This window comes from Dreissena polymorpha, chromosome 1, assembly GCF_020536995.1.
Source record: "Dreissena polymorpha isolate Duluth1 chromosome 1, UMN_Dpol_1.0, whole genome shotgun sequence".
Taxonomy (NCBI): domain Eukaryota; kingdom Metazoa; phylum Mollusca; class Bivalvia; order Myida; family Dreissenidae; genus Dreissena; species Dreissena polymorpha.
Window position 1 is genome coordinate 4,450,603 of NC_068355.1, and position 22,090 is coordinate 4,472,692.

A 22,090-nucleotide genomic window follows, 5' to 3' on the forward strand; every position below is an offset into this window, starting at 1 on the left:
CATGAAACAATGAGAGCCGTTGTCGCCTTTACTTTTTATTCTGTTCGAGAATGATATTGTTGAAAATTTGAACTTTGGTGCATAACCTGAAAAGGATTTTGAACTTTTGTTAATGTATATGAACCTATTTGCTGACGATATTGTATTGTTTACCACAGATCCAAATAGTCTTAAGTCGCAAATAGATGCTTTACAACGTTATTCTGTTAAATGGGGTTTCAAAATGAATGTTAGTTAAATCAAAATATGTGTTTTTGAAAACAAGAAGCAAAATGTATATCCTGACTATTACATAGATTATGAAAAAATCGAAATTGTTGATAATTTTGTATCTTGGAATTAACTTTACATACACTGGTAATATGCTAAATGCAGTTAGGGCACTAAATGAACAAGCCCTTAGAGCTTATAATAACCTTTTGAATGTATTTGATAAGGTTAGTCTTGATATTAGTACTAAGTTATCTCTGTTTGACTCTATGATTGTGCCTATATTAACATATGGTTGTGAAGTATGGGGTGTTTATAACTATAAAGAGGTAGACAAATTGCATACACGATTTTGTAAGTATTTACTTGGTGTTAAGAAGCAAACTCCTACATATGCTGTGTATGGGGTACTTGGTCGAGTGCTACTATCAGTTATTTGTAAAGAAAGAGCTGTTAAATTGTTGATGTACATGATATAATAATAATGAATTACCTATATATCACATGTATAATGATCTATGCAATAATGTCAATATGCCTCGTTGGGCAAGTAAAATAAATTCCATTGTTGATCATCTAGGCTATGCAAATATCATATTGTTTTTTTATCATAACGTTTACTATTATAGTTTGATATCAAGAATTAGAGATCAATTTGTACAAGAATTGCATAATAGTATTTATGCAATGCCAAAACTTGATAGTTATTGCAAATATAAAACCGAATTCTGTTTTGAAAACTATTTAGATGTTATAACTAATGACAAGTTACGAAAATTATTGAAAAGTATACGATTATGTTCCCATAGTTTAGAGCTAGAATTAGGAAGATATTATAACATAGAAAGAGATAATAGATTGTGCAAATGATGTTATCAAAATGCTACAGAATTAAAATATCATTTCATTTTATGTTGCTCAAAGTTAAGATGTATAGGATCAAAAGATATTGGAAATTGTTCATGGCCTACTGATCAAAAATTCATTTTATCAATGTCAACAAAAATATATAATGCATGTATAATCTTACCAAATATATTGAAGAATCTCTCTGTATAAGACAAAATGCTCTTGAAAATGTTCTCTGATTGTAATGTAATATTGTGTTGTGTTCTGTGTTCTATATCTATGAAATTAGTTCAATAGTAATTGTATTTGTATATATGTTTATGATTTTCTTTAACAAGTTTTTTTTGTAATTGTTAATGGACAAAGGCAAATATTTTGCCGATTGCTAATAAACTGAAACTGTTATACATTTTTCATCTTATGACAAGAACAAGAAAACTGACTGTTTAACTTTACATTCGCTCTCTTTGATGAACTAATTAGCACGAAAATGAAGGATCTTAATAATAAGGGAATAATACAATCGTCCGTTATTGTGAAGATATCATTCAATGCGAAAGTTGAAAGCCAGTCCGAGAAGTGTCAGTCTTCCCTTAGTAGCCATCACATTTGTAGCGGACCTCCAGGTACTTATAAGTATAAACGCAGGGGTCTCCAAATACACCGTTGGTGGCTTCCAGAGTGCATGACTGCTTATCCTGACACATTTTCCTAACAATTGCAAGGCTTTTGGGTTCCCGACAATTACAGGTGCGTATGCTAGGGTGGTCGCAAGCTTCTTTTCCGAGGGCTGTCCGGCCGTAATTTGCCGACAGAATGTTGAGATTCAAACCATACCCACAACTCACTGTTGCTCTGTTGTTTTCGCAGATTATCTCAGTTCTCGGTTCTGTAGCAAAAATGTACATGTAAAAGTAAATGTCAACCTTTAAGACAAACAGAAAGGTGGCTATACTTTATTATTTCGAAACTAATCAAATAAGCGTTTTCTGAATATCATTAAGCGGATACTCGCAGAATTAACGAGTATCTAATTAAGAATGGACACGTCGAGTTGGAACTGTGGGTCGTTCAGATTGTTTGATGTTGCTTGATTAAAGAAAATGCTATGTTTTGGATAATTTCTTCTATACGGAAGAACCAAACGTTATTTCGCATATTTGTTTTTGCAGACAGAAACTTCGAAACTAAGATACAATGAGCATAAATGAATACAATATAATTTGTTTATATATTTGACTTTTTCGCAATGTTTGCGGAAAAGTATTTACCATAAATCAGCTTTGTCTCACAACAAAAACAACAGAGGGGTCATATCGGCGGCAAAAACCGTATTGTATTTTAAAAATAAAGCTAATCTTTTTTTTAAGAACTGCATGTCTTAAAGGATTTTATCAAAGGCATTTCCCCGATAATATGGACAGTTGACAAAGCAATAATTAGTCTCTCTTTTCAAAAATATATTTAGGCAGAATATTAAAAAAACAAATATATGTAACACGATTTCAGTATGTTACATTCCTTATAGTTTTGAATTAATATACTAACAATGCCATGGATAGAAAATAATTATAACAAGCGTGCCTGGTTTGAGGTTCGAGTCTCTATTAAATCTAGAAGCAACTGCTAACGCACTACCCACACAGAGGCTATTTAAATGTAATTGCAGCTTACATACTATGGCGATACTCACGTCTTTGGTAAATTATCAATAAACAGCGCAAAAAAGATTATTGTTTCCTGATTTTGATAACTCAAAAGTAATGAGAGAACAAATATATTTAACCATTTCTTTCAGTTAGGAGTAGTATGTTTGTTTGAAGGTAATTCATCCAATCTCTTTTGAGTCAATGTTAATTTATATAAATTGTCAGTTTGCCGCACTGTGAAAATTAAATGTAATTAATTAAATGGCAGCGCGTACCTCTTGGATTAACGTAGGTTGTTCCTTCGATATAATTCATGAAAGCGATGATCACAACTAGAACAACTAGCTGGGCCTGCAAGATTTGAAAGTCATGCTTTTACTATTAGTGCGTATAATTGTTTCACAATTCATACTGTTAACCTATATCAAAAATAGAATCTCATTTTTGAACATAATAAGGTCGGTGATTTGCACTCGCATAGTATATTGAAACATGTCACAATTGAGAAAACATTTTTCAAAGATGTGTGAGCATATTAGTAAAGATGTTCGTTATTCTTACATTTAGAAAAAACTTAGACTTTAGAGAACATTCTTTCTAAATGTTATGTTGAGATGTTAAGTTGTTAGCTTTTAATGTGCATTAAAATTACAAATATATAATATTTAGTATTGTTTCGTCAAATGAGTCTTCATATTTTAATGAAACACAGTTAAGGAAACAAACGATCGGAATTAAAATTGTGTCTTGTTCTGAGAAAACTGGGCTTAATTCATGTGCGTAAAGTGTCGTTCCAGATTAGCCTGTGCAGTCCGCACAGGCTAATCAGGGACGACACTTTCCGCTTTAATGATATTTTTCGTTTCAAGGAAGTCCCTCCTTACCGAAAATCAAGTATAGGCGGAAAGTGTCGTCCCTGATAAGCCTGTGCGGACTGCACAGGCTAATCTGGGACGACACTTTACGCACATGCATTATGACCAGTTTACTCAGAACAAGACACAATTAATCCAATTATTAAAGCATATAGGCCGTGCTCTGAAAAGGAAGGTTTAATGCATGTGCGTTAAGTGTTAGCCAAGATTAGCCTGTGCAGTTCGCACATATACTTCGTTTCAAGAAAGCCTCTTCTTAGCAAAAAATCCAGTTTAGGCGGAAAGTGTTGTCCCCAAATAGCTTTTGCGGACAACTCAAGCTAATCTGGGTCGACACTTTACGCACATGCATTAAACCCTCTTTTCACAGAGCACGGCTCATATAATTATCACTTCTTACAGAACAAATCATAGCCAAATACCTGTTATCATATGGTACCCCATAAATTATATTATTATAACGTGTGTACATGTATTATATATTGTTTGTTGCAAACATTATACAAACTGTACATACCATGATTTTCTATGTTCGATGATCCTATACAAAGTCACAAGGAGAGAAATTATTCACCATCGCAAACGGTGGGCATTATATAGAGTCTTGTTCATACAAAAGCAAGGGCGAATGTAATATCACATGTAATTCTCTACGTAATACACTTCGTACATCTCTCAGATATAATAAACACAAGTTACAGCTGTCGGTGGGTTTAAACGATTGAACCCACGCGAGAGATTGTGAGTACGTAAGTAAAGCTTGATTTAAATAGTGTTATGTATTTTTCAAAACATATTTTCTAAGCTACAACGAGTAGTATTACCAATCCAAATACGATAATCAGTTTACAAGACATGGTTGCACATGTTTTTCGCCATACAACATGTTGCAAACATATTTTAATCATGTAATGATATTCTGACGAGGATTTAATCTAAAATACTATGAGGTCAATAGCCGTGCTCAAATAAGATAATCAATGAATGAGACAAGTTTGCAACGTGTTATTCTTTCGAAGACATGTCGCAGACACGTGTTGTTCATGTAATGAGACGCTTACAACGAATTAGTAGCGCATTATAAAACCGAGCGATTGCTTAAAGGGACCGTCAACCACGACTGACGAAAAAAGGAAAGTTTTAAAATACCGTATTTTTTACAATTATAAGTTTATATTGATTAAAATACTACGACTTGTATATTACATTACTCGAAAAAAAGTTGTTAAGTTTTCTTATTTTCAGTATTTTCGGTAATAAATTTTACTGGGGATGTCTACCAGGTAACTAACTACCAGTTCACTATAAATAACGCCAGTAGTTTGATCATCATCGTCACGTGGTAAATCCAGGAATCCAAATTGTGTATGCGTAGTGAATTGTATATATTATAGATATAAAATTATCAATTTACTTGCGTTATTTATAGCGTGTATATCGTTATGTCACCTATTTTCGCGACGTACTTTCGATTTCACATCACGAAATTGTATTACCGAATATACTGAAAATATTAACTTCATTCAAGTAATGTTATATACCAGTCGTGATATTTTAATCAATATAAACTAATAATTGTAAAAAATACGGTATTTTAGAGTTTTTCTTTTCGTCATTTGTGGTTGACGGTACCTTTTAATGTCCACTACTTAAAACCATCCCTTCAAGCATTTTAACTGATCCCGCAATTTCTAAAAGAAAACATTTAACGTTTGATTTTAGAATAATTGCCTTTTATAACTTATTTCATTCAGTAGAATGCAGAAGATACCGATTTTTTAACAAGAATACAGGCTTATTAAATAAAGTAATGCCGACGTTTTTTACATTGCCATAAGCAGTATTAAAATCTTACTTGTATGCACTAGTTGAAATTCTTAACAAAAATAATTTTAAAATTTATTTGAAATAAAGCACCAGGTACCATCGTGTATGCATCCATTAAAGTTAAAATGGGCAACCCCACAAAGTAACATGATCCTGCACCCTGCTTTAGACTTTAACCCTTTGCATGCTGGGAAATTTGTCGTCTGCTTAAATGTCGTCTGCTGAATTTCTAAAATTAGCATTTTCTTCCATTTTTTTTAAGAATACTATCAGAAAAGCAAAAAGTTTGGATCCTGATGAGACGCCACGTTTTGTGGCGTCTCATCTGGATCCAAACTGTTTGCAAAGGCCTTTAAAATTCGGTTCCCGCACTGAAAGGGCTAAAGCAGAAAGTAGGCTGGACATTGATTGGGTCGATGTAAGGTTGGGACAATCTTTGCCATTCTTTTCGAGATGTTCAGGACTCGCACTTAGAGACTTCTTTAAGCAATGTAGTCACATTTTTGTCAAAGGAATTGCGCAAAACGACCATACGCAAAAATTGAAATTCTGATGTTTTTTCATATTTTAACTCTTAAGTATTACCTTATAACACTTGCTTTGTGTCTACATCAAGTCAACCCAAAGCTGATGCTTGGTCACATCTATTCACCGGCTAATTTATACAAGAGGATTCGAAATTATTTCAAAATATGACTTGTGGATTATAAGCAGAGGGTTTTGTAAAATGCTAATTTTGTTGATAAACGTCAGTGATCAATACTGTTCGTTTTCCTTTCAATTCAGCATGTCCATTTATTTCAACAAATAATATCCTTCGTTTAACTTAAACGCTTGTTTATTAACAAACTGATTGTCAAACATTTATAAATACTAAATTCTTGAAAAACGAATGTATGCATATATCAATAAAAAAGAGTTCACTGCCTAGGTTGCATAGGTTTTTCTTAATTTGCGGTGCCACGATTTAAAATAACTGGAATATATAAACACACATGAAAATAATACCGCGATATTAAACTGTAATTAACGCATGTATAATTTATGCTTTTGGACGATTAATACCAAAGTAACTTAATAAGTTTCATAAGATTTCGTTCACTCTCGACATCATTATGAGTGCGAAAAATTTATGTATTGCTTTATCTTAATTGTATCATCTAATTAATGTAATCATGTTTTTATTTACAGTAAACAGTTCGATTTTAACACTGACATTTATATTATTCAAGCCCTAAACAATATTAGTAAAAGCGTTGCTGAATAAAACAAGAGTAAAACAGAAACTAAATGATCAAATTTAAAGATTTTCATGTAAACTTGTTGCACCGCATGTTGTGAAGTACAATTCGCCAGTTATTGACAACAAAACTTTAATCAAATTGAGACGTGCTCTGTGAAAAATGGGTTTAATGCATGTGCGTAATGTCGTCCCACAGGGACGAGATATTTTTCGCTGTTTAATATTTTAATGTTTAAAGAAAGTCTTAAAGAAAGTGTCGTCCCTGACGAGCATGTGCGCACTGCACAGTATTTGTGTTAATCACATTTGCCTGAACTGTATTGATATTTGCATTTTTACCATTCTTAAGTCTCATGAACAACCTTTTTGTCGTTTTCCATGAAACATGACCTTTATACTCGTGATATTTAACACCAAGTAGATTATTATCTGGAGCTACTGTTCCAAGCTTTGTATACTGTCTATTCATGTGACTTTTTGGGGTTCCGCTGTTTAACTTAAATAGATTTAACACGACGGTAGTAAGCGGTCCTTCATTTCAAATAACTGTTTTTTTAAGTTTTCTTAAGGATTTCAATTAGTGAAAAAAATACCGATTTTTTTAATCTTCTTATTGCAATGTGGAATACATCAGAATTACTTAATTTGATGAGCATGTGTTCTTGTTTAAAAAAAATCATTTATTGCATACGTTGTACACGGTTAATGGCCGGTTATGTTTCACGCAACGTTAAATGTATTCACCGATTTCAGACGTATTCAAGGATTTATTCTTACACCTTAAGACATCGACACAAATTGCAAAAAAAACTGTAATTTATGCACTATAGATTTTTGCAAATGTATTTCTATAACTTGAGATATTTTCAAACATAAAGTTCTTAACGGTGTGATAACAGTCTGTCGAGCCCGTGTGTAAACCCCTGAAAACCCCGTTTCTTCTGGACCCTATATACCACCATCCTTATGGAAATGTTCGGGAACAGTTTTTATATTTAGTATCGTCATACGTGGTAAATCTATATCCATTGGTGAGAGACAAACATGCATATGTATCACCTATGAAAATGTTATAAAATTGAAATACAATACTCTAATATTACATATTATTTGAAAACATTATACATCGTTCATGAGGTGTGCATTATAATCTATAATATGGGATGTTGGATGATTTACAACTATATATTAATTGTGTGAATTCAATAATTCAATTATGCAATCGTAACACGTCGTCCATCTCCGGAGTCTCCGTAAAGAGTAGACTCGTACCTAATGCCCACCATCTTGGCTTTGAAACACCAAAAGCGTGATCCGCCTACGTTATTAGACTATTCACGACGCAGACTGAAGAAGCTCAATACTTTATCCAAAATATTTGTTTAACTAGTGTAATACATTTTATTTGAATGCATATATTAAACTATCATAGAACATCACTGTCTTTGAAAGTAACAAATGTTAGAATTATTCTTATAAATGAAAAATAAACTATGCTGTGTTTACAAATAGGCGAAACTGAAAGTGAAACAAGATTTTATGTTCAGTGCTGTAGTATTCACGATATAACATCGATGCAATGATTATGAGTATTATTAATATTATTAGATATGATAGTATTATATAAATTATATCAGTCTTTGCAATGCTTAATAGCAATCTTTAAATGATAATTGTAATTCCTTTAGTTAGATGACATGTACATCTATTTGGTTGAATATATTAAAATTATTTACAAGAAAAGTAAACTTAATTACAATGGTCGTAATTATGGAAGTAGAACTATTTTAGAATTTATAACCCTTCATTGACAATTACAACTTATTTTTACTTTCATCTAGGCCAAAGTCTGGTGTTTTTAGCAATTCTTGTTGCTGTAGTCTTGTAAATTAAATATGCTTACACCACAAATTACACAAATGTAAAACCATATGCAAACACTTAACCTATTCATCAAAGATCTCCATACATGTCTTTATTTACTTTATTACAATTAAATGTTTAGAATGGTTTGCCTCTTATATTGCTGTATACAAGTATATACAATAATGAATTTCATAAAAACTTTTATCTTGCAATTAATTGTATATATGATGTTGGTTTACTCAATTGAGAAATGGCTACATTGGCCATAAATGTACATACACAATGTGTTAAGGTCTGATTAGCATTAAACTTCAAATTAATTATGTTTGCTATATTTTAAATTTTTGTTTAAGATATGAACTTTTCTATGGAGCATACTATTATTTCTATGGAACATATTCTTATTTCTTATTATTATTATTTAAAGTAATAAAAATATTACTTGTATCTTTTGTATTTTGTTACATGTGCACATATTCAGCATCACCACATTGTCTTTGTACTAGTCTTGTGAGACTTATATTAAGAAATCCTGCTCAGTGCTGGAAAATCAAGAATCTGCTTTACCAACCAAAATAAATATATATTTAAAGAATAAGTGTGTAAACACTGAATAAAATAATAACTGTCAAACATGATTGTGTTACCGGGTCACTTACCTAGATTGAAAGACTTTTATTACTTAAGTTTTTTATCATGAGTCACATTGTGATCATGTTTGCCAATAGTAAGAAAATATTGATACAGGGAAACACCTTTATGTAGTTCACCTTTTTAATCAAAATGTATATCACTTAAGTTACAGTTATTTAAAATTGCAATCAATTTAAACTAAAATTTACAATATGGTGATATTTATTTTGTAAAGAACTATAAAATGACTGAGTAAATGCAGTTGTTGTTGTTTATTTACAAATATTTATTGGTTTATTTATTATTATATTTTTTTATATAATTCTCTCACAACCTAGTTTAGAAATACTAATGTTGTCTATTCAGGGTCAATAGAACTGTTGATTAAATGCTTTGAGTTTCATTCTGGGGTTCTTACATTCTGTCTGGATTTTCCAATAAACAATAGTGGACATAGGTTTATCAATTTTTTATTAGAAACCCAAATGTCGTAATAAAATTAATAGTAAATTAAATACCCTTTGTAAATTGATTCTTAGACTTCAGAGAATATTACATATTTATACTAAAAACAAGCTGTGTTCTGCAATAGTATTGCTTTTACATTGCATGGGCTGCTTTCTTTAAAATTTCAAACATAGTTAACAAAATCTTGCATTAATAATTTTCCTTAGGTAATTTCAAAATACCTTTAATAATAATTTAGTCAAGCGGTGCAATATTTATTAACTCAAAGATTTTAAAGAAAAACTTAAAGAAAAAATAGCAACGTTTTTTCCAAGTTTACTCATATTATTTTGCACTTGTTCACATTTTAATTCTCGGATCAGTGCAAACATCACATGTCAGTTAAACTTACTAGTAAGAATGCCTTTGTATCAAATGAAAGTACATGTCATCAAGTATGTTATTTATGTTCATTTGTTCTGCTACATTCTTTGACAAATTTTGCTCTGATGAGTACTCAATATAAATCTGGTATGTCATTTTAGCTAAATGTACACGTGCGCTAGTTTTATATTAAATTTGATTTTCATGAACCCGGTCTTATTCAACGCAGAAAAGAATTTCCTTTCTGGAAATGTACATGTCTTGCAATATTTTTACAAATACTGGGTCAACTTTTAAGAACTAACACGATACACAACTCGCTTGACCCACTTGATATCGATCAGATAGGATTTCAGACTGAAATCTTCACGGAGTAAAGGGCATTTTCCCTGCAAAGTTCACGGACCTCGATACCATAATTCAATAAAACGTATGAAAAACATTCTTACGGTGCTTGCCGCTGCATTATGCATCAACACTAACTGCCCAGCGCTTTTTGAAACCTGTGTTTACATACATTTCAACCAACTGACATTTTAAACACACGAGTGATTTCATTGGTCCAATGCGAAGGTGTGTCTTTTCAACTGGAGATTCCATTCATAAATACGGTCTGATCAATGTTTACTGGGTCAAGCGAATTAAGTATCGCGTTATTTCTTAAAATTTGACCCAGCATGTGTAGAAATATAACAAGGTATATACACTTCCAAAAGGAAAATTCATTTCTGCGTTGAATAAGACAGGGTTCATGAAAATTGCTGCAAAATTGATGAAGTGATGGCTGTTCATAGCCACTAGCTAACCATCTTTGCCCAGAACGACCTCGATTGTTATTTACACACGTACCTTTCTCGAAAAGCGTCACTGTATACAAGACTATGTTGATCGTTTACTTGCATTTAATGATTTTTCAATGTACGTTGAGTTAATTACGATTCGAATTGTTACGTGACATAGCAGATTTACAGATAATACGATGGTGCAGTTTGCAGCGTTTGAATGCAATTCTTGTCCTGCAAAGGGGAAGAAAGGATTATTCGGCTTCCCAAAGGACGATAGAATCAGGTGCAAATAGATTTTAGCTGTGCATTCAGGCCGGATAATCGTCGGAAAGGTGGTGGACTTAATTCCCAGCAAATATTCAAAGCTTTGCATAAAACATTTTGAATAACAAGCCTTATTTGATAACCCATTTTCTAAAATAAGACTTCTATTAATTCGGTGTTGCTTACCTTTTTATTTTTGTAAATGTGAAAAGGGCTCTTTATTGTTTATTATGCTACTATTGCTGAAATTGCCTTACTAAAAACAAGTTCATATTAAAAACCGCAAAAAGGATCGTTTTTTACCAAATCCGTTCGGACGATTTCCAATTGCTTGTTTAGAAATAGAGATGATAACCTAGAAATAGTGTGCCATTTTACTGATTTCATTGTGTCGTGGATTTTCTTTTATATGATAGATGTATTATTAGCCTTTCAAAATGTATGAACCAAACAAAAATGCTCTCACTATTTACATAATAATTCAGTTAAAATTTACAATTTTACTACTAAGTGCCATGTTCCCATAATAGTTAGCATAAAGTCCATGAGCTTGACTCAATAAATATAAATAAGTAGCCAAAATGTGTCATATACTTAGTATTCCTCATGTAGTGTAATTTTATCTTAATTTTATAATATTCCATTATGTTTTCCTAAATGAAGTCGCCATTTTTTAATATGAGTTATCAATTATACTGAACATAGTTGCAAATGGCTATTTAGGCAATAATACACAGGGTGCCGTTTGTATGGATACCTATTTATCGAATCCCGGACAATTGCTCCCACGGACAATCGCTCCTTCGCTTATTTTGACCAGGCTGACGTTCGCTCCCACGTTGTCTTGACAACCCGGACAGTCGCTCCTACATCATTTTGACAACCCGCACAGTCGCACATACATTATTTTGACAGCCCGGACAGTCGCTCCTACGTTATATTCACACCCCGGACAATGGTTCCTACATTATTCCTATTAGCGACATTCAATCCTACATTACATTCATGGGAATATGTGCCAATAATATAATGTGCGAACCGTACAAAATGATTACAGACTGGCGTCACATAAAAGTAAATTGAAGTAAACAATTGGTTAGGTCATTGCTATCACATTGGACCCACCCTTCTCGAAAAAGTATGCAAAACGTAAAAAAGGAACTGCTCAAATGTGCGCTTTATATGGGTTAAAGTGCGCTTTTTACTATATAAGAAAAAGTATGCATATGACTGTGTCAAAATGTGCGCTTTTATGTGGGTAAAAACTGCGCTTTTATGTGGTTAATATGTGCATTTGTATAAGTGTTTTTTGCTGCCATCCATGTGTGTAAAATGTGCGCTTTTATGTGGGTTTAAAACTGCGCTTTTAAGCGCGTTTAATTTGAGCTTTTATAAGTCAGTACCTATAAAAAAGCGCACATTAAACACACTTTAAACGAAGTTTTAACCCACATAAAAGCACACACGTTGGTAAAATGGGCGCTTGTTGCGAATTAAATGTGCATTTTATTGTTCGTCAGTTCTCATAAATGTATTTTATGACTTCATAAAAGTTTTTATGTGGATGTTTTGCGGATTGAATTGAGTGTTTTATGACTTAATTAAGAAGTTGAGAGAGGCACGGCCAATCAATGACAGGATATTTGTCACAGGACGGTTTCTAACCAATCAGAGCACAGCATCATCATCACTGTTGGTATAAGTCTGGAGGAGAGACACACAATTGTTTACAAAAAAACATTTATAAACACTTTTTCTGCTATTGATTTTATACGAGAGTGTCAAACTCGGATAGCTGTGTTGGACGCCGCAAAACAGATACCTGAGTAAGTACGTTTATTTGTGAATTTGTTGTCTTTTGTGTGAACCCTTTGTTCTCGGAGAAGGACGTGACGTCATCAACCCACGCGCTAGGGGAAAAGGAAAAAATTCATGGCGCTCAGATCGCAAATTCTGGGTCATAGTTTTGTGAAACAATTGAAAAACTTTATTTCGAGATCGCCAGAACACTCTTTCAACCTAGAACTACAAGAACCGGCGTAAATCCAATATTGTGGTTTCCAGGGGGCAACGATACATCGTATTAGGAACCAGCTTGAAGCAGTCACAGACTTAGATCCCCATTTAATATTTTAGTTATTGGTACGAATGATCTTTCGAATTCTGAAAACACACCAGAAACTGTCGCACGTTCTATACTGGACCTAGTGGATACATTGTTATTCTTCTGTGGTGTGAAGTCAGTTGTGGTATGCCAAATTTTCCACAGGATTCCAGCTTCTTAACCTGTAAAGTACCCTGTTGACATTGGTTTAATGACAGAGTGAATCACACAAATCTCATTCTTCGATTCTGGTACTGTGAAGGTTTCTGGGCTCAGGATACACAAGCAAGCATCTTTTCCGAGGACGGGTTCCATCTGTCCACTATCGGACAGAAGACATTCTATACAACAATCAAGGCGGTCATAGTGTCTTAACGGAAGGAAAATAATTGCTTAGTTATGTATATGTTCTTGGTACTGTGTCTCTTCCAATGTTGAATAAGTTACTTTTCAACATAAAAATTTGTTTGAGGACCAGAACAGGGGTCTTGTTTAATATTGTTGAGCAATTGTCAAACATTTTAAACTTATATATTTGATGACAAAATGTTTGCTATTTGCAAACAAATACGTCCAAAATGTATTATTTCAATAAAGTCTGACGCTAGAAACATAGTACAAGAGAATTTGTTGTCAACACTTTTCTGCATTTATTCCGGTAAACTGTTCTACAAGGTACATGTAGTACTGGCAGATTTTTTTATATTATTTCAATAGTTGTCTAGTTTTTGTCATCGAACACGAGTTGACGCATAAATATTTTGGTAAATTGTTCTACTGGGTAGCGCCGTACCACTCTTACCAGCTTGGTAAAGTGTTCTACTGTGTAGTTCCGTGCTGGATGATTGGACCAGGCAAATTGTTCTACTCGGCAGTGCCATGTTTTATAAAACATTGTTTTACTGGTATTGTTGCCCTTAGTCATATTTTTACTGTAAATTTTTTTAGCACCAAATTAGTACAACCAAATGGTGAATTATTCTATTTTACAGTGTTAGTATCTTGTTCCAGTCAGCAAAGTGTTCTACTCATAGTGTCAAAGGCGGATTGTTTTTCAGCTTATAAAAGCTCGACTGTAGTAATTCAGTGCTTTGAATCTAGCCTTTGGTAAACTGTTCTTTTTGTAGTGTTGTAACTGGAGAGCTGCCCATGTAGAAGGGTCTACAAATGAGGAGAGCGAAGTTCCGGCCCTTAAATGCTTAGAAACTCCACATTTCATGTAACATGTTGCTTATATCATGTTATACATGGAGCGAAGAGATCGCTCAAGGTCCAATGCCGGCAAAAAGGGTTGCGGCGATTTAGCGTGCTGCACCCAAACAGAACGGGGGCGCCGTCGTAGCAGGGGGCAGGCAGCACAGGTGCAGTCAGACATAGCCGACCCGGCGGACCCACAACAATACGTGCACGTGTCCCGCCGACGACGCAGATCTCAAATGTGGAAACAGACACACGGGTGGAGCAGGACGCTTGCCGGGGTCGCGCGAAACAGAGAAAGACATTCAATGACTCAGTAGAACACATTAACGAACCATTGTCAGGGCCAAACAGGGTGCCAGACGGAGGCGGACCATTCAACAGTCACCGGAACCAAAAATCAGATACAAACAGAGGTGCCGGCAAATTTACTATATATCATATAAACTGTTCGAACCAAGGAGAGGAATCATATTCAGATATGACATACTCCTCAGATGAGGATATTGAGTCAGGAAGCGATGTGGCTTATCAGCATAGTACCTCACTTGTGCAAAATGGTTACAATGCTCTTCATGACCTTGCAACAATGTGACATCCATTCTTGATCAAATTCCCAAATCCCTCAAAAAACAAATATGGGCAAACACAATTGTAGACCTTTCCCAGCTTCTGCCCATTGACCCTCTGGTCCGCCAACAAACTAATAATACTAGTATTTCAAATGGATAAGTTTTCTAACAAAAGCCTGGTTGCTAAAACTAAACAAAAGCAAATAACATCTATTGAGATGTGGACCACTGTATTTGTACATTATGTAGCTGTGTACAAGCACAAATTCCCTTTCCAGGCCCCAGCCCTCATGAAATATATAACTAATGTTAGGGATCTGGCCAAAAAACGTCCTGGTCTAGCATTGTATGTGTACAAACAGCAATTCGGAATGGTACGAAAAAATGGCCTACATCCATGGGACAGCCTTCATCTAGATTATTGGTTGTTGGCGTCAACCCAGGCCCCTACCACATCCCCCTTCCCCTCCCAACAGTCGGGGGGAAACAACTTTCGTTTCCCCCGACAGCCTTTTCACGCCACAAACTACTCATCCAACAAATCTCACAAGCCCAACATATTCCACATGTTCACTTGCTGGACCTTCAACAGGCGGTCCGAATGCACGACCACTGCCTGTCCTCACAAACACATATGTGGCTACTGCAAAGGTGACACCCTGCAACCAGGTGTTCTTTTAGTAGTAAAGAATATGTCCAATCAACTAACAGATCTCAGCCACCCAAGGTTAACACCACATACAAGCTTGTCCGTTAGTGCTGATTTGACAACACCAGTAAACATACAAGCTCTCAAGCCTTACTTATCTGGGTATGCAGAGGCAGAATTCATAATACAAGGTTTCAAAACTGGTTTCCACTTGGGATTTATAGGTCCTAGAAGACCTTCATTCGCTTCAAACCTGAAATCATGCAGGACAAATTCCCTCGGCAATACGCGATAAACTCCTAAAAGAATTGTTACTCGGGCGCATTAAAGGACCTTTTCAAGACCCCCCCCCCCCTTTTGTCAACTTACAGGTCTCACCAATAGGAAGTGTACCAAAACAAACCCCAAATCAATTTCGTCTTATCCAACACCTTAGTCATCCAGAAGGCTCTTCCGTCAATGATTATATTGATCCAGACTTGGCCACTGTACGGTACACATCCTTTGATGACGCAGTTCAGCTACTTATTCAGTCAGGGAATAACTCCTTTATGGCTTAAACTGATCTTGATAGCGCCTTTCGGCTCATCCCCATCCACCCTGAGGACTATGATCTCTTGGGAATCTACTTTGAGGAGCAATACAATTATGATACATGTTTACCCATGAGTTCAAGTTCTTCCTGTGTCATTTTTGAAAAGTTCAGTTCAGTTCAGTTCGGCTCTGGAATGGATAGCCAAAACTAATCTCAGGATACCCACCATAACTCATATCCTTGATGATTTCTTAATCATTGGCCCACCAAACTCTTCATCTTGTCAAAATTATTTGAACACATTTTTGTTCTTCTGCAAAGGTATGGGGATTCCCACTAAACCAGAAAAAACTGTTCCCGCTTGTCAGGTGATCACGTTCATTGGTTAAGAACTGGACTCGGTTGCCATGGAAGCCAGACTCCCACTGGATAAGTTATGTAAATTAAGAGAATTGATAACACGTTTCGCTCGGTCTATAAAAATCACATTCGAAGAACAGCAATCTCTATTGGGTCTATTGAATTTTTGCTCTCATGTGGTTTTGCCAGGCAGGTGTTTCCTACGGAGATTAATCGACCTCACATACAAGGTCTCTAAACCCAATCGTTCATAACGCTTTACAAACAGAGTCGGCGAGATCTGGCTGCATGGCGCCTTTTCGTTGAACATTTCAATGGCAATAAATTACTTCTTGATAAGAAGTGTGTTACAAACGAACAGTTGCATTTACATACCGATGCGGCAGGCGGGATTGGTTTTGGTGCAGTTTGTGGTTGCCAGTGGTTTTATAGATCATGGCCAATTTGGCTGGCACCGTTACACATCACTATAAAAGAGTTCTTTCCAATAATTCTCTCATAAGAAATTTTGGGAACCCAAATGCACAACAAGTGTCTAGTCATGCATACAGATCATAAAGCTGTTGTGCACATTGTAAACAAACAGTCTTCAAAGACCCAACCCTCATGCGCCTAGTCTGCCGTCTGGTTTTGGCCTGTATGAAACATAACATTTTGATTAGAGCTCGCCACATACCAGGGACATTCAATACTTTACCTGATCTTCTTTACCGCTTTCAGGTTGAACGTTTTTTCGCCCAAGCCCCAAACATGCTCCCACACCCGGTTCGGATATTCAGTCATCTACTAGAGCCCTGAAGACGATTGTGAAGTATTTTCTTTGGCTCCGTCCACAAGAATTAGTTATGGAAATGCCCTTAAACATTTCAACAATTTGAATAAAACATACTATTTTGGTCAGATTTTGTTTCCCTCTACCTCAAGTAAGGTGGCCCAGTTTATAGCTGTGTGCAATGCTGAAGGTTTAAAGGGTTCCACCACTGCCTCAATCATATCGGCCATTTCATACATTCATCGAATCCAAGACTTGCCAAACCCCACAGACTCATTTCTGTGTAAGAAATTACTGTATGGACTGTTTGTCGTTTTGCAACTAACGACAAACAAAAACCTATTACCTTGCAATCTTTAAAGGCACTATGCAAGTCCTTTATTAGGTAGTTTAAGTTGCCTCCACCACCCGTGTTATAAAACCATGTTTCTAGTGGTCTTTTCTGGTTTGTTTCGAGTTGGGGAGCTAACAGTATCGAAGAACGGTACTAACAATGTCATTCGCAGGTCAAACACATGCTTTATTTCAAAAACAGCAAACTCAAGTCTGTCTCAATCAAATTGGCGGCTTTCAAACACTCGGCAGGTAATACTGCAACAGTCCCATTGGGCAAACAAGCCGATAAAACAATCTGTCCAGTACGTGAACTCTATAAGATGTGCTTTTGCCAAGGAGCTTCAGGAGGGGCCACTTTTCTGCCATCCTTGTGGTTGTCCAGTATGAACTCAGTATTTCCGCTATGTCTTGCGACATTGCGTAATGTATTGCAAAATGGATCCAAAACTGTATACCCCCACTCTTTTAGGATTGGAGCGCTACACACGCCCACCAATCACAGCTGTTTGATGCACAATTACGTCAATTAGGTCGTTGTAAGTCTAATGCTTTCAAGACATACTTGAGACCAACCCCGATACCTAACTCATTAAAAAGGAAACGTATAATTGTCATTTAAGTTAGTGTTATATTTTGTGAACTACGGACAATCTGGCTTTACATGTTAGTAGGATAATTTAACATGTTGGGGTGGAAACAAGGCTGACGTAAGAAAGGCCTACAACTAGTTTGTTGACTGCTTATAGTATATTGAACATAATTTAAGACTACTACAGGAAATAGCAACAAGGGTCATTTCTTCCACTAGTATAAGAGATTTGTGTTTGGTTTTTCCGTTTTTCCAATGTTACTGTCAAGCCAAGCATAGTCAAGACTATCAAGTATATATTTTTTACACACATTTGTCAAACGACCGATCTGACTGAGGCAGCGGTCACTTTAAGCATTTTATGTACTGGTACCATATTGCATGCCTCTTTTTGTCAAACGACCGATCTGACTGAGGCAGCGGTCAATTTTAGCATTTTATGTACTTGTACCATATTGCATCCCGTTTTTGTCAAACGACCGATCTGACTGAGGCAGCGGTCTACATAAATGATATGTACTGTTATTGTATATGTATGTGCTTTTGTCATAACACCGATCTGTCTGAGGCAGCGGTAAATGCTAAAAAATAGCCTTAACGTGTTAAGACATGCTTATATATAAGGTACGAAGGAAGTCTTCAGTTTTACCCTAGTCATGTGCATTTTATGTTTACCCCAAACTGTTGCCAGTTGCCATAATACGGAGCACAATCCTTTACATTTAGTCAAAGTTTAATTTGGGTATACTTTTAACTTTGTCTAGTCTAGTCCTTATTGTTACTCTATTATTAAAGCTCTACCTACAGTTGCATCTGGTCTGGCGGTCGTTGTCACTTGTGGCGCTACAGGCAGCCCAGATAAGGGAAAACAACTGATGTTACTTTACTTGTTCGGCTAACCAAAGGTTTCTGGTTAATTACAGTGGTATTTGTTTTATGGCATTTAAAATAAAATGCCCAATTACAACACAAATAGTGTTCTGTTATTGTTTCTTTCCCTTACATAGTAAAACTGTTGGTAGAGTGCTTAAGCAAATGAGGAACATTAAAAGCCCACATTTAACTCGCTTATATCGCAATTTTAAACCACATACAAACGCACATTTTACGCACATGAATGGCACACATGTGCGTTGGAGGTGCATCTTTTGCCTTAATAAAGTTGATTCAATTGCATGTTGTCAAAAGTTTTAAAATGCAGATATGCAATAAAAAATAACATGTAAGTATACTAGTATATTTTAAATAATTACACGATAAATACATATTAAACTTTTATGTAATCCAACATTATTTCATTTATTAACATACATGAACAATTTAATTTCAATGATGACAATATGGTGAAAAATACATAATTAGATCATAGATAAACACAACATAATAACATACTTATAATAACAGTATATACACAGGAAAAATGTTGACTCATGTTGAACAATCAATATACAAAACAAAACATGAATCAAAGAAATTAATACAATCCGTTCATCTGGTCTTAGAGGCGACGGAGCGCAGCTCTCATTTTTCTTTCAACCCATGACACAGGTCGGTCGAATTTCTTTGCAACTATCTCTGTAATGAAGAATTGAATGATATATGCTGATGTGTGTACTTTTCACTTACTCTTAAAAATTTGTATGATACTTAACATTCACAAATACAGGACTTGGGCTTGAGGCTAAAACTAAACCTGAGCTGGAGGGAGGATCTGTGTTGGAGGCAGAACGTGAACCTGGGCTTGAGACAGGACCTGTGTTGGAGCCAGAACCTGAACCTGGGCTGGAGGCAGGACCTGTTGAGGCAGAACCGATGTTGTAGGCAGAACCTGAACATTGGCTGAAGGCAAATCTGAAGGTAAACTAAATCTTGGCTAGTAGGTTAGGTTCTTCTTGAGTCGTGGTTAATAGAGATCATGTGATAGAATGTTTCCACATGATGCCGTCATCACGGAAGAAAAATTTTGACACAGTTAACATCGTTTTGCTGATCAAAAATGTGACGAAAACAGGTCAATATTGTATGTCCTTCATCAGAACTCAATACGTACTTATCAAATGATATATACTATCATATACCATATATAAATGTTTATATTTAATCTTGATCTTGATGTGATACGGTGAAACATTGAAACTTTACTCACCGCGCGTGCAAAAAATGAACATAAAACTTTCATATCTTTTAATTTAAAATAAACTAAATTAATACTCCAACATGACGTTATTGTTCGAAATTTAAACATTACTTTGGTGATTTGAACAGAAAATAGAACTGCAACAACCCAAGTTAGTATGGCAAGTGGCTGTCCAAAAAAGTAGAATGCCAAAATTAGTACTCACTTTTTATTGATGAAATCTCCAAAACTCTCACAATTAAAATCCTTTTCAGTTGCACACTAATGTTAAGAAACAATAAATGTCTTCGATAGAAATAACTTAATTACCAAATAGATGTATGCTTTATTAATAGACAATTATATTTCTGTAACATCGTCTGTTTATTTTTATTCTGCCTTATTACGAGGAAAAAATACAAATATATCCAAATACAACAACCGGAACCAGTCGGTTAAGGTTAGAAAACACTATAAAATAAAGTATACATTTTAAAATATCAAAACATATGATTGCAATGACAAGAGACATATATTGTTTTTAGAATTTTTTGCAGTCTGTCAATAATAGCCTTGCATCCACGCTGACAATGAAATCCATGAGAATCGTTTAATAGAAACGTCACGACTCATTTATTACAGATAAGCGGTGTTTCAGTATGGCGACAATAAGGACGTTAACGTTTACGGACATTTTTAGCATTGCCTATTCTAGGAAGATCAACTAAATTAATACTTCTATGGTAGAAATTACGTTTGATTATATTCTTTTTTTGTTTTTAAGACTATAAAGATTGATTCAATACTAAACAAATTAGTCTGCATAAGCCGAAATATTGGCTGCACATTCATGAAGAAGGTCACTTTGTAATAAAATAATGTTGCAATCATCATCAATTTTTTTCAAAAGAACTAACGGTAGTACATGTCATGTGAATGTTAGTATTTTACTATGTTTCTGTTCAAATCTAGGGGAAAACATCGGCTAGTTTACCTACAACGACGCATTTATGATGTAATCTCACCGAGGTAGTCTGTATTTATTTATTTTAGTGGAGACATTTCAAGCTGTGTCGAACTAGCGAATGTGATGGATGTGTTTATATACGAAAGTTCTGATGTGTTTACATACGAAAGTCCATGGTGATATGTTTTCATTCGAAAATGGTGATGTGTTTACATACAAAAGTGGTGATGTGCTTACATACGAAGGTGGTGATGTCTATTCATACGAAAGTGGTAATGTGTTTACATACGAAAGTGGTGATGTGTTTACATACGAAAGTGATGATGTGCTTACATACGAAAGAGGTGCTGTGTTTTCATACGAAAATGTTGACGTGTTTACATACGAAAGTGGTGATGTGCTTACATACGAAAGTGGTGATATGTTAAAATATGAAAGTGGTGATGTGTTTACATACGAAAGTGGTGATGCGATTACATACAAAAGTGGTGATATGTTTATATACGATAGTGGTGATATGTTTAGCATTGCATTTCTTTAAACCTTGCAGTCAAGGATAACCCATGAACGTGTAAGCAATTATTTCCAATGGGGTCCTTTGGTTTTGCTGAAGAGACAGCAAGCAGACGAGACAGTATTGGGATACAAGGAATCCGGGTGCGATACCCTAGCTCTTTTCGAATAGATCCCTTGGTTCTTTTACGTGCTCAGTGTATAGCACCGATACACGCGAGAATTACCTGAGTTTCATACCAGTACATCTCTAGTTGGGCGGGAAACACTTGAAGCATTTCTAAAATGTTCAGTGCCCCGGCCGGGAATTGAACCGGGAACCTCTTGAATGTTAGACCAGAGTGTTAC

The 22,090-nt window shown here is 35.1% G+C and overlaps 1 protein-coding gene across 1 annotated transcript; it reads right to left on the minus strand.

The window, feature by feature from the left end:
- Nucleotides 1-668: 668 nt before the first annotated feature.
- On the minus strand, nt 669-4,478 carry LOC127865303 (L-rhamnose-binding lectin ELEL-1-like). Its single transcript, XM_052405309.1, has 3 exons — nt 4,101-4,478; nt 2,984-3,059; nt 669-1,948 (listed from the first exon to the last, which is right to left on the minus strand). Exons 1-3 carry the CDS (start codon nt 4,101-4,103, stop codon nt 1,653-1,655), a joined length of 375 nt encoding a protein of 124 aa, XP_052261269.1. The 5' UTR covers nt 4,104-4,478; the 3' UTR covers nt 669-1,652.
- Between the last annotated feature and the right edge of the window lie 17,612 nt (nt 4,479-22,090).